This window comes from Leptonychotes weddellii, chromosome 1 (genome assembly GCF_054177405.1).
Source record: "Leptonychotes weddellii isolate Sample4059 chromosome 1, ASM5417740v2, whole genome shotgun sequence".
Taxonomy (NCBI): domain Eukaryota; kingdom Metazoa; phylum Chordata; class Mammalia; order Carnivora; family Phocidae; genus Leptonychotes; species Leptonychotes weddellii.
The window spans coordinates 129,747,694-129,764,170 of record NC_138369.1 but is presented as its reverse complement, the minus strand read 5'-3'; the positions used below and the strand labels follow the sequence as shown (position 1 = coordinate 129,764,170).

The window sequence follows — 16,477 nt, the reverse complement described above, 5'->3', positions numbered from 1 at the left end:
AGGGTCCTGGGATCGAGTCCCGTGCATCAGGCTCCCTGCCCAGCAGGGAGCCTGCTTCTCCCTCTCCCTGCCACTCCCCCTGGTTGGTGTGCTCTCTCTCTGACAAATAAATAAAATCTTAATAAATAAATAAATAAAATACTAACACATTCTTTTACTAATACTCATCTTCATTTTTCTCTTAAGTACTATTCTGTTACTTCCATTCCCCATCTTATAATCAGTTCTTCAGCTTCAAAGCCACTTCTTCCATAATCAAGTCAACACACAGGAGAAAGTATGACACATGCCTGGTATATCTATTTCTCTGTTCCCTTTAATTAAGTTTTCCTCATTTATATAATTTAAGATCTTTTTGATATCAAAGTCACAAATCTTTTCTGAAAACCAATAGTGTATAATAAATTGCTAAGAAAGGATTCTCTATATAATCTACAATCTATTTGATCTGTGGAATACTCTCATCCTTACTGAGTTCAGCACAACTTTGAATGATCAATTTCTACTCGGACCACCTAAACTATTAAACAAACACAGTTCCATTCTTCAGCACCTGATAAGAGATGCTGGCACATCACAGGCATCTAAACTGTTTGCTGAGGGATGAAAAGGGAGATACATTTCAGAATAAGAAGTAAGGAATTAAAAGTACTCTGCTCTATCTCATTCAGTCACTGAGACATTTGAAAAGACCTATACAATGTATACAATACTGGATTAAGATAATATTATTATACTTTTCTTAAAAAGATTATCTTAAGAGTTCATTGACTTTGACTCAATAATCCTCCTAATACACCTAACAAGTCAATATCAAAGTCAAGTGGTAATAGCTCATTCCTTACTTCTTATTCCAGAAGTTTCTAGTATTAAGACTTGAGATTCTCAAGCGTAAACATAAATCACAATCGCCCTGGACTCTTTTAAAGTATAAATGGAAATCCCCTCAATAAGAATCCCCAGGGTTGGGGCCTGGGTATTTATAACTGGAAAAGCCCTACAGTGACTCTAATGAGAGCCAGGAAGAAACCCACTGACATGAATGCATGGAGAACGAATTAAGTTTACTAAAACTTTTCACACATTTCTGGTAACTTTAGTTCTCCATATAGTGCTAATCCACAACAAAGCGAGATTCAAAGGGGCGATGGAACTAAGTATAGCAATGTAAAAAAGAATAGCATGTCATTAAGGAATGAGACAAGAAGCAATTATAAGCATCAAAAAAACACTTAAAGTCTACCAGTCAGGAGCGTTCAGGGTAAGAGGCGGGGAAAGCCCTAATATCTCAGTCCTTCCAAAGGGCTTCATTATAATTCATATGATTTTTAAAAAAATGTTTACATCATCAACATAGACAGACATTAGACTAGACATTATAGTTCATATGCACTATACTTAAAAAGAACACAACACATTAAAGATCCCCGACAAAGCTGTTAAAATTAAATTAATTTTGACATTTAAAAGGGACAAGATTTTATTATATGAAAACTTACTTTCATAAACAAGCTTAATCCATGATAGCACCAAATAACTTGACCTAGCCAACATTCCCAAGCTTGACTATATCCTCTTCTTCAGACATGCTGCTAAATGTATTTTGGCATTTTCAGTATCAAATCTACCTCTGCCATATGATAGAGGCTTAGAAAGCAATTATTGCTTAAAATCCATGGCAGCTAAAGATGACATAACAATACAGTACTTCTCACTACAGAGCTGATCTTGAAAGGAGTCACATTTATTTATATGGATATGTAAGCTCTAATATTTTAACCAGAAGTCTATCATGTTAGTTATATTTTCTGTATAGATCCCCAATCTAATATGACACAATGGTGGCACACACCCAAAATATTCATAATGGCAAATTCAAGATCTGGAAAAGATTTGGGGGGAGAGTAGAGTCTTCTAAGCATAATAAATTATAATTCTTTGTGAAACTTAAAACTGTTTTTAAGGAATTTAAAACAAGCAATACATTGATTTATAGACATGAGATAAGCTTTTCTTTCTCTTCTTACAAAAAAGGAAGAAACAGTTACTTTAATGAAAAATATGAAGTGTTAATTTTTAAAAACATGCTTGAGAAAATGTAAAAAAACCTCACTGGTTCTGTCTCAAATTCTAATACTCCAGACACAAAAACCATTCATCTGGAGACTGCAGACCAGTGTTAAAAACAGTCCACAACCATTCTCCGTTACATTTAATGTGTCAGGAAAGTTTAAAAATAATTGTTTTTGTTAGTCTCACACCCTCATCTTCCATGTATTATTTCTAGGTATGTCACTCTCCTAGGAATTCCCTAAAAAGACCCAAAACATTTCCTTATATATAATATACTTAAAATAGGCCAAATCTTTCATCTAGTCATTATATAGATATATATTTACGTAATACCCTTAGAAATATTTTAATACATTATCAGTTTATCTACAAATTAGACAAGCAAAATAGCTTAAAGCCTCTAAAAATCTGATCTGTATTAGAAACACCTAGAACATAGCACCAAATAAAGATGCCAAATAACACCCTACTAGAAGATAATAATCTGAGTTTTAGTCAGAATTTTAGGATACATTACACTCAAGAATAGTACCAGAAAAAAAATGGCAATAAAATACCAAGGAAAATGTAGTACATTTTTTTAAAAGACTTTATTCCCCAAAGATTAGCAGCAAATCCAAAGTAACAATCACTATCGCAATATTATAATTTTTTTCTCAAAACCTTGTATTGTATATATGAAAAACTTGATTTATTCATTAATGTAAAAAAACAACAACACAAAAGTATCATATAAGTCACTGAGAAAAAAATTAACCCCAAGAAAACAAAGGGAAGGAGAAAGGCAGGGAGGGACGTCACAAAACATGAAATATAAAATGCCAATAATTATGGGAGAAAAAAAGTTTAGTATGGCCAGTAACTAAAGAAATTAAAATTTAAACTATAATGAAATGTCCCTCTTATGCTACAGAAAATGAAGTCTCACACTTGAAAGTACAGACAGACATGACACACCTCAGGTCCACTACAGGTAGCAATGTAACTGGTACAACATTTCTGGAAGGAGCCACACTGTCAAGAACACTTTTGAAAAATTCATGCCCTCCGATTGATGATTGATTCAGTAACACATGAAGATCTATACACAAATATTTTAAGTGCAGCATGATTTAAAATAAAGGCAAAGAGAACACAACTTCCAACAATATAGCAATCACCGAATATAATGTGATACATCAAAAAATAATATATTATGCAGCTAATAAAATCTTTATAAAAACCATTAATAACTTTAAATGTAAAAACTGCTTACACACTGTTAAAAAAAATCAGGACTTTCAATCAATCAATCTATGTACACAAATTTGAATACAGAAAGGGAATATGGCAGAAAATTATGTTAGTTATCTCTGGCAATATGACTACAGGTTATTTTAGTCTCTGTATTTTTCAAATTTTTCTATAGTAGCTATACATATATATCCCAAAAGGCTGTGGTATGTTCTTAATGCTTACCAACAGAGTAAGGAGTCAGGTGGTGGGACGTGTTTGTTATAAATATTCTCACTATGGCTAATTTTAAGTTACTAATGATTTTAGCACTGGCTTACAAAATTCCTGTAAATTTAGCAATCAGCTCTGGCAAGCCAATACAAGCTGGCTTCAGCACATCACTGAGTCCAAAACTAGACTAATTATATAAATAATGACGATGATAATCTAAATCACAAATGTAAAAATAAGGAGCCATCAAAATTAAAAGGTCATGTTATATTATGACTTAAAAAAAAAAATCCTTCTTCACTATATGAGGGAAAACAAAAGATGAAAAATAACTATAAAGATGTAAACATACTGCTCAGAATTCAGAGACTTCCTAGGAATACCAAAATGCTACCTACAGTCAACTATTACTATACCAAAGAGGAAAAAAAGCCAGCAATTACTACTAGTATTTACTAGGTCACTTATTTACTAATCTATTCATTCACCCATCAAGTATTTCTTAAGGGTCTATTATGCCTACTATCGCAGGCTCTTGGGATACAACTGTGAATAATATGAAGTCCCTGCCCTCGTGGAGCTTACATTCTAGTACAGGTATCCCACAACCTTTCCCTGGTGAATAACTGGTGTTGAATTTTCTTGAAATCATATTAAAATAAGTAAAACTAATATGAATGAGAAGCAAGGGCAGAAAAGAGAGACGTGGAAAAAGAAAAGTTTGTCTTTAGAAAAAAGACATGGTGAAAAAAGTGGAAAAATTAAAACCAATGGCCCGCCACCTCCATGCAGACATGCATCCCGTCCTCCTGGCGATTCTGATACAACATTCCAACTTTACTAAGCCACATGAGATTTTTATGTTTGCCTTATGGTCCAGCAGCCAGGTTCCTGCCCATAAGATTAACCAACAGTTTGGAACTAGGAGGTTAGGGACCACCGCCTTAATATATTCTCTTACTTTTGCAGGAGAACGTTGTTTCCGTTTCTTCTTTTTCTGTAAGTCTACTGGCTCTCTGATTTGTTTTTTGTCTCTCATCAGTTGCTCAGATACATCAGTAAAAGTAATTTCCTGCTTTACACTTATCTGTTAAAAAAAAAAGCCAATTTTAGAAATAAACAAAAAGTCCATTGTGACAAAGCCATTACATGTTTAATCCTTTGCTCAACCTACATATAGGTGCTTCCAAAATGATGGTGTGTGTGTGTGCGCGTGTGCGCGCGGAACAGTGTATTGAAGAGTTCATTAATACGCAATAGAATAGTAAGAGTCAAGAGTATATCAACTAAAGAATAGACTAAGATTTTACAAAAATCTATCTGGACAAGAAGACTAAAGATATCATGGGAAAGGATTATAAGACCAAAGAATAAAGTAGAAGTCAGGACAAAATAAGATCAATTTCACTCCCACATTTAAGGAAACTGATACTGAAGTTAAAAGCACAAAAAGAGGTTTAAATTCCAAAAATCAGTAAAATATTGGGGAATAAAAGGGTATTCAGACTTCACAGTAGGCTTTCTCTTGATTTATAAAATATGAGGAAACACAAAATTCTAAAATGTAATCACGTCAGAAGAAAGGTAAGACAAAAAATGAAAATTTAATTATCTTTAAACTCAACACCCTGACAATATCTTAGCTTAGCCTGTACTTTCCTGGCCTATACACCAAACCATCACCAAATAAAGATGTTTCTAGAACTGCATACAGTGTTAGGCCACTGTTATGTACAAGGCAGGATACTAATTACACAACAAACAAAAACTACAAAATGTTATCCCATCTTCAGATCTGTTTTCACAGATGAGATGCATGTCCTAAAAAAAAAAAAAACCACACACACACACACACACACACAAATAGAAACGCATGAAGGTTCTTAGATCAGTAATGGTAGTGCCAATTCTCATCACAACTGATGATACTCAGTCATCTGCTCTTTAATAGTACATTTTCCATCTATCCTTGAAATGAAAATACAAGAATCTTAAAACTAAAAAACCTTTCAACTCAACAGGTTCTGAACCACATTAAACATCCGTGACCTTTCCAACATGTAATGACACAAGAAGTCTGCGATCTGGAAGAGGGCCCTCACCCTACCATGCTGACACCCTGATCCTAGATTTCCAGCCTCCAGAACTGTGAGAAATAAATCTCTGTTCTTTATAAGCTAAAATAAATAAATAGCTCCTTAATAACAATCCAGGAAGTATCATGTAGTAGTGGCTACATTTTTCAAAACATACACTAAAAAGAATGGTGCAAAACATTATAACATCTTACAGATTCACAGTGTAAAGTTGGAAGACAGCTGTGTAGAAGGGGTTCATGAGGAAAATGCAACATAAGGCAGGGATTTCAGGCTGACAAAATAAGGAACTGGAAGCTTTCATAAATTCCTGAGGTGTAGGCAGTATAAGAATCACAAATCAAGAAGAATCTTGGCACAAAAACAGGATGTAAATGATTTACTAGGCTAATAATTCTTTCTATCAGGTTATAGAATAGTACTAGCAAACCTTCCTATGGCTTCTTTTGGTATCATTATTTGGAACATAAAATAAAATGGTAAAATCACCACCAACAAGGCTTTGGAATACAGACATGTTAACACCTCTCAAGTGATGTGTACTGAAATACAAAACTTGGATTGGGTATGAGACAGCAGAGATGATTACAGACTATGTAAGCAGCTGGTGAATTGCTCTGTCCCATTTTGCAGGGGCACCAAAAAGTAGTTCCAGTATTTCCATCAGCTTCTAAATTGCAAAGAAACCATGAAAATTTAGCATGCAGCAGTAAGAAACAGAGGAATTATTTTTAGCAAAAGTGCCAAGTAGAGTATAAGACAAATTCACAAATTCTGCAATTAGCAGATATTCACAAACCAAGGAAGAGCCTTTATGTGTAAACAGTGAAAAAGATTAATAAATGTATCTAAACTTTTCAGTTATTTCCACATATATGGAAAGTGGTTTTTTTTTTTTTTTTTTAGGTTTTATTTATTTATTTGTCAGAGAGAGAGCACACAAGCAGGGGGAGCGGCAGGCAGAGGGAGAAGCAGGCTCCCCGCTGAACATGGAGCCCAATGTGGGACTTGATCCCAGGACCCTGGGATCATGACCTGAGCAGAAGGCAGACGCTTAACTGACTGAGCCACCCAGGCATCCCTGGAAAGAAGTATTTGTACTAGCATTCTCAAATATAAGGCACACTTTTAACATATGAAAGCCCAGCCTCAAACCTAGAAGTATCAATGAATCAAAACATTGTGAATGTCAGGCACACAGGAAGTTACATTTTTAGAGTGCACCAACAGGCTTATTACCCATAAATGGAATAAATTAATCTCCTCTATATATAACATAACCACACACTAAAGTACACAGATCCAGCCTAAGGTGCTTAGAAAAGATGGAGGTAACTCTAAACCATAAAGAGATGGATGGGTATGATAGTAAGTCAGCTAGAAAGAGTGAGTTGCAAAAAAGTCTGAGAAAACTTAAGTCTTCTTTGGCTTTAAGAAGACAACTATAATCTATAAAAACATGAAAACTTTTTTTTTTAAAGTAGGCTCCACGGCCAGCGTGGAGCCCAACATGGGGCCTGAACTCATCACCCTGAGATCAAGACTGGAGCTGAGAACAAGAATCAGATGCTGAAACCGACTGAGCCACCCAGGCACCCCAAAACGTGAAAACCTCTTAATCATGACAAAAGAGACAAGAATTCATCTATACATTGTCTTTTCATTCCTTGAGAACTGTCTTTACAAGAAAATCAAGTTCTCAGTGTTATTTTTCACCTAAAATAAACCAAAGTATAATTAATCAAAGCAGCATCTGCAGGTACATGATATTTGAAAAGACTGGTTTGCTGGATTTTTGAAACATATTCAGGGGCGCCTGGGTGGCTCAGTCCGTTAAGCAGCTGCCTTCGGCTCAGGTCATGATCCCAGGGTTCTGGGATCGAGTCCCACATGAGGCTCCTTGCTCAGCGGGGAGCCTGCTGGTCTCCCTCTGCTTGTGTTCTCTCTCTCTGACAAATAAATAAAATCTTTGAAAAAAAGAAAAGGAAAGAAAACCAAGAGACTAGGAAATACATCAGATTAAAAAAACAAAGACTCTGGTTTCTTCCTCACTTAAGCTTTACCATTCCACCTTGTCCCATATACAACTTCATGCCTACATACCTGAATTTCAATGTTGTTCTCACTACCGACCCAGAAATACCATCAAACCATCAATCAGCCTAACTACCCTTCCTTTCCTAAGATCTGACTAAAGCCAGGCATCAGGCACCTGAAGCCCCCTCTAGATCTCTCACTTTGAGACTAGGGAAACTGTCAGACATGACTCCCATGTTATATCTACCTTCCATACTCTAACTTCTTCCCCAACAGCTTTAGAAGAGGTAGAGACCTATAATGTCGTACCTCCTCACCCCTTGCCACAGCCCATGCTGGTTCTTTCTTGCTACTTCTAAAATATATCTCTTAATTATCCTGATGTTTTCTTCATTTTTGATCTCTTTCACTTCATTCTCCTGACCTTAAATATAAAGAGGCCTCTCTACATTAAAAAAAACTCTTCCCTTGATTCCCATGATCACTAATAAAGGGAGCCCAGAATCCAAAATTACTCTTTTAAGACTTATTTCATTTCTGTCCCAAAAGTAGACAAACTATCCTACTTTTATATTTCACTATTTCATGCACTTGTATCTTATCTTGGTATCTGCAAGTAAGATATTCTTCTTTGGTATTTCCCATAATAGCCTTACTCATTTATTCGTGCAACAGCTACTAAGTGCCTGCAATGTGCTAAACTCAGTCTAAAATAATTTAACAAAAGCTTTAAATTTACTAAAATTCTAATATGTACAGAGCACAATTCTAAATACCAAGAATACAGTCTAAATATAAGGTCTCCTTTCTAAAGGTCTTAAAAGTGTACATGCGGAGTTTTGATGCATAACAACAACAACAAAAAAACACCTAGCAATTCAAGTAATAGTACATGTTAGGTTCAACCTAAATGAATGGTACAGGGAATAAGGGCAGGAATCAAAGGAAAAATTAATGAGATTGGAAATAACCGCAAAAGTCTTCATGAATGAAGTAAGAAACTTAATCAGAGCTGCAGGTTTATCATACATATCCCTTTATTTTTTCCTTCCAACCCTGCTACCCTTCCCAACTTCTTTCTTCCAGACTTAATAATGTTAATAAGTGATATAACAAATGTGAAATGTACTAAAATAAATTTGCCAGACATAGTGTATGATGAATAAGTATTTCATTTGGGTTGCACATTTTAGTCGACCCTCTACCCGTAACTCCCAGGTAAGAAGGTTTATTTTAGACTCTTCCTTTTCTTCATTCTCAGTATTCTACATCCATATCCAGCAAAATCCATTTCACTCTAACTTTATCAACCTTGCTGCCTAACGGCATTATCATCTCCCTCATATATTCTCCCATGAAAAAATATAAAACTGTTTTTGGGAGTACCTGGGTGGCTCAGTCAGTTAAGCGTCTGCCTTCAGCTCAGGTCATGATCTCAGAGTCCTGGGATTGAGCCCCGCCCGCAATGGGCTCCCTGCTCAGCAGGGAGTCTGCTTCTCCCTCTTCTCTGTCCCTTCCCCATTGGTCCTGTGCATGCACGCGTGCGCTTCTTTCTCTCTCCCACCTCTCTCAAATAAATAAAATCTTAAAAACAAAAAACTGTTTTCTTATCATCTCCCCAGTGAGGAATCTACAATAGCTCCTTGTTGCCCATGGTATCAATTATATTCTCCCCAGCTCAGCTTTCAAGATGCTATATGATCCACTTTACAGAAAAGAAAAGGTCACTTGGCAGAAGTAGCTGTCCTTACGACCTCTCCTCTTTATTTCTAGAGCCATTATGTTCCTTCCAATTTTCAATTTCCTCTCTACTCTGTGCTACTGACTCAATTCCTACCTATCTGTTTCACTGCCTTTCTAAAATAATCTTCCTTATTCTACCAGCTACATCTTCTCTGCCTAAAAGCACACTTACATTTCCTCTATAAAATCATTTCTCATGAACCAAAATTTTTCTAACAATTTCCTTCTTATGGCCAAACTTTTACAAAGAATAATCTGTTATACAGAATAATTCTTTTATAAGAATACCGACAAAATAACTGCCTCCAAATTTTAAAGAAATGGTTATTCCTGAGAGTAAAAGTAGTACACACAGCCATATAAAAAGGATGTGTTTATCACTAGAAGGGAACTGTTTCAAAGTATTGCATCTAGGAAACAAAATCAAGGTGACTGTAAATAAAACAAGTGTTTGAATATAAAAATAAAGATATAACACAATTAACTGTACTGTAAACATACTGCCTAAAGAAAGAATGTTAGCAATAGTGGGGAATATTCCTGGAGTCTGGAAAAGAGAAAGTTAAGACCGAGAGAGAGAGAGAGAGAGAGAGTGTGTGTGTATTTCCAGGGTAGTTTTGGCAAGAACAGTTAAATGTAGCTGGTCAATAGGAATATTTCTAATTCCAAGCTCACCAAGTCACAGAATAGGGCAAGGAGAGGAAGGAACACACTGACGGAACAGGCCTTTGTGTGATTCATGAACTATAACCTTCCCTTCTGCCTGACCCACGACTGCATTCAAAATTTTGAATGTAGCTACATTTGTCAGGGTTTGACAAGGTCCATAGTTATCTTTTGATTTTGAAGGGTTCAGGGATCCATACTTCACAGCAAATATTCTAGTCTGTTTCTCTACATTTCTTATGATAAATCTGCATTTTGGCTGCTACGCTAGCAACTTATAAATTAGATAACTATAAGATGAAGTAGATGAAGTGCTCAAATCAAGTTATCTTATCTGTGACAGTGCTGACTCCCCCCATCCTACCTGGACATTCCATTCTTTCAACTTCCATAAAATCATGAAGGTCCCCGACACCCTTTTTGGTTGTCCATGAGCTTGGAAATGCTTCCATAATCATGACGGTTTTCCCCACTCTCCTCTCATGAATACATAGTGGCATTTTTCAGAAGCTAACATGTGATGTCACCACAGAGTGAATGTATTAGCGAATGTGAGAATCCAGTTATATTATAGTAAGCCAGGTAATATACATATTAATAAAACTGTAAAACAAAGTCTCTCTAAATTTTTTGTTTTAGAAAACAAGGTTATATTTCAATTTTAGTATATGTGCTGCTGAAGCGAGCACAAGGTTATATTTCATTAAAAATGTTATATGTTGGGCGCCTGAGTGGCTCAGTTGGTTAAGCGACTGCCTTCGGCTCAGGTCATGATCCCGGAGTCCCGGGATCGAGTCCCGCATCGGGCTCCCTGCTCGGCGGGGGGTCTGCTTCTCCCTCTGACCCTCCCGACCCTCCCCCCTCTCATGCTCTCTCTCTCTCATTCTCTCTCTCAAATAAATAAATATAATCTTTAAAAAAAAAAAGTTATATGTTATTTTTCACAGAACTAGAACATATAATACTGAAATGTATATGGAACCAAAAATACCCCATATAGTATCAAAAGCAATCTTGAGAAAGCAGAACAAAGCCAGAGGTATCACAATCCCAGATTTCAAGATATACTACTAAGCTATAGTAATTAAAATAGTACGGTTCTGGCACAAAAACAGGCACATAGATCAGTGGAACAGAAAAGACACTCCAAAAATAAAGCCACAATTATATGGTTAATTGATCTATCACTAAGGAGGAAATAACATACAATGGAGAAAAGACAGTCTCTTTAATAAATAGTGCTGGGAAAACTAGGCAGCTACATGCAAAAGAATGAAACTGGACCACTTTCTCACACCATATACAAAAATAAATTCAAAATGGATTAAAGATATAAATGTGAGGGCTAATACTATAAAACCCCCAGACAAAAACACAGGCAGCAACCTCTTTGACATCAGCTGGCCGGAGAAACATTTTTCTAGATATATCTCCTCAGTCAAGGACAAAAGCAAAAATAAACTATAAGGATTACATCAAAATAAAAAGCTTTTGCACAGGAAAAGAAACCATCAAGAACATGAAAAGGCAACCTATTGAATGGGAGAAGACATCTGCACAAGATATATCTGACAAGAGATTAATATCCAAAGTATATAAAGAACTTATACAACTCAATACCAAAAACAAAACAAAAAAACCCCCCACAAATACTCCAATTAAAATGTGGGCAGAGGACCTGAGTAAACGTTTTTCCAATGAAGACATACAGATGGTCAACAGACACAAAAAAGGTGCTCCCTAATCATCAGGGAAATGCAAATCAAAACCACAATGAAAAAAATAAATATCACCTCACATCTATGAAACTGGCTAGAACCTTTAGACAAGAAATAACAAGTGTTGGTGAGGATGTGGAGAAAAAGAAACCCTCATGCACTGTCGGTGGAATATAAATTGGTGCAGCCACTGTGGAAAAGAGTATGGAGGCTCCTCAAAAAAATTAAAACTAAAATACCTTACAATCCAGTAATTCCACCACTGGTTATTTACCCAAAGAAAGCAAAAACACTAATTTAAATAGATATATGCACCCCTATATTTATTGCAGCATTATTTACAACAGCCAACATATGGAAGCAACCTAAGTGTCCAATGTTAGGTAAATGAATAAAGATGTGCACTAAATGCACGCACAATGGAGTATTACTCAGCCATAAAAAAAGAATGAGATCGTGCCATTTGCAACAACCTGGATAGAACTATGGGATATTATGCTAAGTGAAATAAATCAGACAGAGAAAGAAAAATACCATATGATTTCACTTCTATGTGGAATCTAAAAAACAAATGTACAAACAAACCAAAAAAAGCAGAAACAGATCCATAAATACAGAGACAAGCTGGTGACTGATTGCCAGAGGAAAGGGGGGGGAGGATGGGCAAAATAGGTCAAGAGGAGTGGGAGGTACAGGCTTTCAGTTATGGAATGAATTAGTAACAGGGATAGAAGATACAGCACAGGGATTATAGTCAATGGTATTGTAATAGTGTTGCATGGTGACATATGGTAGCTACACTTGTGTTAAGCACAGCATAACACACAGAGCTGCCGAGAATCACTTTGTTGTACACCTGAAACAATGGTATACAATGTGAGATTGTGTGCCAATTATACTTCAACAAAAAAATAAATTAAAAAAGAAAGACAGCCTCTGCTTAGAAGGCAAAAACATACTGCAATTGGTGGGTACAGGTTAGCTAACGATTTGCCAATATAATTTTTTAAAAGTATGTTCTATGTTAACTTGCAGTGGGATTTGTTATTTACAAATTAATAAAGTTTTAATTTGTTTTAATTTCTAAAATGGTAAATAATGATATATATAACCAACATAAGCAAGAGTTGTTAGGAGCATTCAAAATTTATTAAGACTAGAAGGGTTGCATGCAAGACCAGAAATTTTGAGAGCTGCTGACCTAGATACATCTTAACTATACTTTGTGTTCTCTTCCTCTTCTCCATTCAATCGCTTTTAATAGAGATGCCTGGACTCTACCAACATAAAGAAATGAGTAGAGATGTGTGTGCATGTATGAGTTAGCAGACATACATGTATTTCCTAGCTCTGTCTACTGAGATTACCAAGGAGGAATGATATCTAACACACCTAGCACCCAGAACTTAGGTTCTTAAATATCATTACCAAAATAAGAGGAACTGGGGCTCCTTGGAGAAGTGACTGATTCCAGAGCTGGGCCAGGGGAAAATATAAGATGACCCTGCAATATCCTGTGGTACCAGAAACTAAAGAGCCAGAAAAAGGATGAGCACGTGTCCAAAGGACACAAGTCTGGAGGAACTCTAAACCAGCACAGCTGGAACAACTTTAGCAACAAAGTAAGTAATGACAGTACAGGATTGGAACTCATAGAATAAAATGAATATCCATGCTGAGAAAAATATGAAGTAACTGAAAAAATTAATAGGGGAGAAGAGATAACTACAATTAACATAAATACAACAAGAAGGAGGAAAATACAAAATCACAATTAGGCAAACACCACATTAATAACTACAATCGGCAGGGTCCACTAATGGATGCTAAAATCAGCAGGTAGGAATTTGAGGAGAAATCAAATATTTAAACAGACTCAAAGATATCTGTTAACTACAAAGGGAAAAACAGTGACTTTATAGTGGGGAAAACTGGCAGATACTACCTAAACAAAGAATCAAGGTTAATATCACCAGTAATAAGACATATCAACATTTTGTACCAACATCACTTCTTTGGGGTTGTCAAAAATGCAGAGCTTCAACCTAATCATGAGAAAACATCAGACTCTGAGAGAATTCTACAAAATAACTGACCAATACTTTTCAAGTATCAAATGTCAAGGTCATAGAAGACAAGGAAAGATTGAACTGCCTCAGAATGGAGGAGACTTAAGAAGATGCAAAAACTAAATGCAGTGTAGGATCTTACACTGAACCCTCGAACAGAAAAAGGGCATTAGGGGATAAACAAATGAAATTCTAATAACGTCTGCAGTTTTACCAACATTAAGTTCCTGGTTTTGATAACTGTATTATGGTTGAATAAACTTTGATATGAGAGGAAGCTGTGTGATGGGTTTATATGCACTCTATAAACTATTTCTACAACCTTTTTATAAATCTAAAATTATTACAAAATAAAAGTTAAGAAAATTTTGATTTTTCTAACTACAAAAATACTTAGCATCCCAAACTTACCATATTGTATACATTCAATATGTGCAGATCTTCTGTATATCAATTATACCTCAATAATGCTGCTTTAAAAGAGTTACCATTTATATGGTCTTCTATAAATTTGTGGTTTCTCCTCCTCAGCATGATAAACAAAGATTCATCTACCATTTATTGGGTGCTGGGCACCGTCCACTGTTCTAGGTTCCTAGGTGCTAAGGCTACGGGATGGGGGAAGGGGGAGGCAGGCAGCACATGCTCCCTAACTCATACAGTCTATTGCAGTTCATCTCAGTTTCACAGCAACACTATTTTTATCCCCTTTTAAAAATAAGAAAACTAAGACCCAGAAAGGTTAAGTCACTTGTCTAAAATCCCATTAATTAAGACGGGAAATCAAAATTTAAACCCAAGTCTTCCAAATCTAGCAACTGAAATCTTAACTGCTGTGATCTGTGAATTACTACTACCTTCATGTTATCAATAAGGAAACTAAAACTTCAGGGAAGTGTCTTACCCATGCTACTATATTTCAACACTAGGACTTAAATCAAGATCTTGTATCTTTTAGTCCAGTGTTATTTCCATTACTATAACAGCTTCTTAATAAATCTGAATTATTAAAACTTATTTTAAAATAATTTTTTACACGAACATTTTATTTTTCCAAATATGAACTACAGTTTGCTTGCTGCCAGAATGTGGAAAAAATTTCTAATGGTTCTAGAATGGCTAATAGGAAAGGGAGAGAAAATAATTTAAAAAATAACAAAGTGAGGGACACCTGGGTGGCTCAGTCGTTTAAGCATCTGCCCTGGGCTCAGGTCATGATCCCAGGGTCCTGGGATCGAGTCCCACATCAGGCTCCTTGCTTAGCGGGAAGCCTGCTTCTCCCTCTGCCTGCCGCTCCCCCTGCTTATGCGCGCTCTCTCTCTCTCTGATAAATAATAAATAAATAAATAAATAAATAAAATCTTAAATAAATAAATAATAACAAAGTGGATAAAATATTGTCAATATTTAGGTGAAGCAGAGGACTTGAGTTTCAATCCTACCTCTTCCAATTACTATCTGGCTGAATTTGACTTCCAGCTGGAAAAGTATGGAAAAACATGAAAAGCAAAGGTGGGGAGTTAAAGGAAATACAACCTAATTCCAAAAAATATTAATAGCAGTTTGAGGCTGAACTAAAATTTAGTCATTTGGAACTTTCTTCACCAATACAATGGAGGAAATAATCCTCACAGAATTTCTGCAGAGTTAAAAGAGATTATATATGTAAAGCATCAACTACAATACAAAGCAGTTGATAGCAGACAGATTCTTGATGCTACTAATGATCATAATCATTTCTTCATCTCTTACTCATGGTAGTAATAATATCCAGCTAATACACAACAGAAAATCAAATGAGATTACATCAAGAGCACCTTGAAAACTTTCAAGTTCTAAACAAATATTTATGGTTATTAATTATCATACAATTACAGATGGGTTACCAATTTCTACAGGACATCTCCACTTAGACATCATATTATCTAAATCAGTGTTTCACCTCAGAACCTCCTTCCAAATTCCCTGCCTTTCAATATGCTATATTACCTCAGTCTCCTGTTTAAAAACATCTTTTAATTTTCTTCTCCACTGCCAACCCAAGACCAAGTCCACTTGTTTTTATTTCCTTCAACATCATATACAAATTTAGAAATTATATTTCCCAGTTCCTACTCTAGATCATTTATGAAGATATTAAGTAGGAAATCTCCTACACTACTACAGGAAGAATAACTGGTAAACATTTACGGACTACAAACTGATCAGGATATATCAAGAGTCTTAAGAAATCTATACGGAAGAAATAATCTCACATGGCAACAATGTCTACATATAACATAACATTCTTTATGGTAGTAAAAACAAAAGTGCAAACAGTCTAAGCATCCAGTAATAAAGACTGAGATAAATTACAACACAGCTATTTGACATTATACAGTTATAAAAAAAATCTTAGTTTTGGATAATATTAATGACATAATGAAATGTTCATGGTTTGAGTGGTAAATATATAATTATGTAGATAGGTATATTTTACAATTTTATACAAACACACAAATACATATGCAGCAAATTTTATACAAACACAAATACATACACAGAAAAACAAACAAAAAGGAAACACTAAAATGCTAACAACCAAATGTTAGTTGTGATTATCCTATAGTGACATTACAACAATTTTTTG

At 35.4% G+C, this 16,477-nt stretch overlaps 1 protein-coding gene across 4 annotated transcripts in view; it reads right to left on the bottom strand.

The window, feature by feature from the left end:
- ZNF148 (zinc finger protein 148) overlaps positions 1–16,477 on the bottom strand; it is a 121,288-nt gene that overhangs the window by 39,835 nt on the left and 64,976 nt on the right. For all 4 annotated transcript variants that reach the window (XM_081832492.1, XM_006738410.3, XM_081832502.1 and 1 more), the window contains one exon: positions 4,481–4,606. In XM_081832492.1, the coding sequence (XP_081688618.1) occupies positions 4,481–4,606 (126 nt within the window). The remainder of the gene's footprint in view (positions 1–4,480; positions 4,607–16,477) is intronic.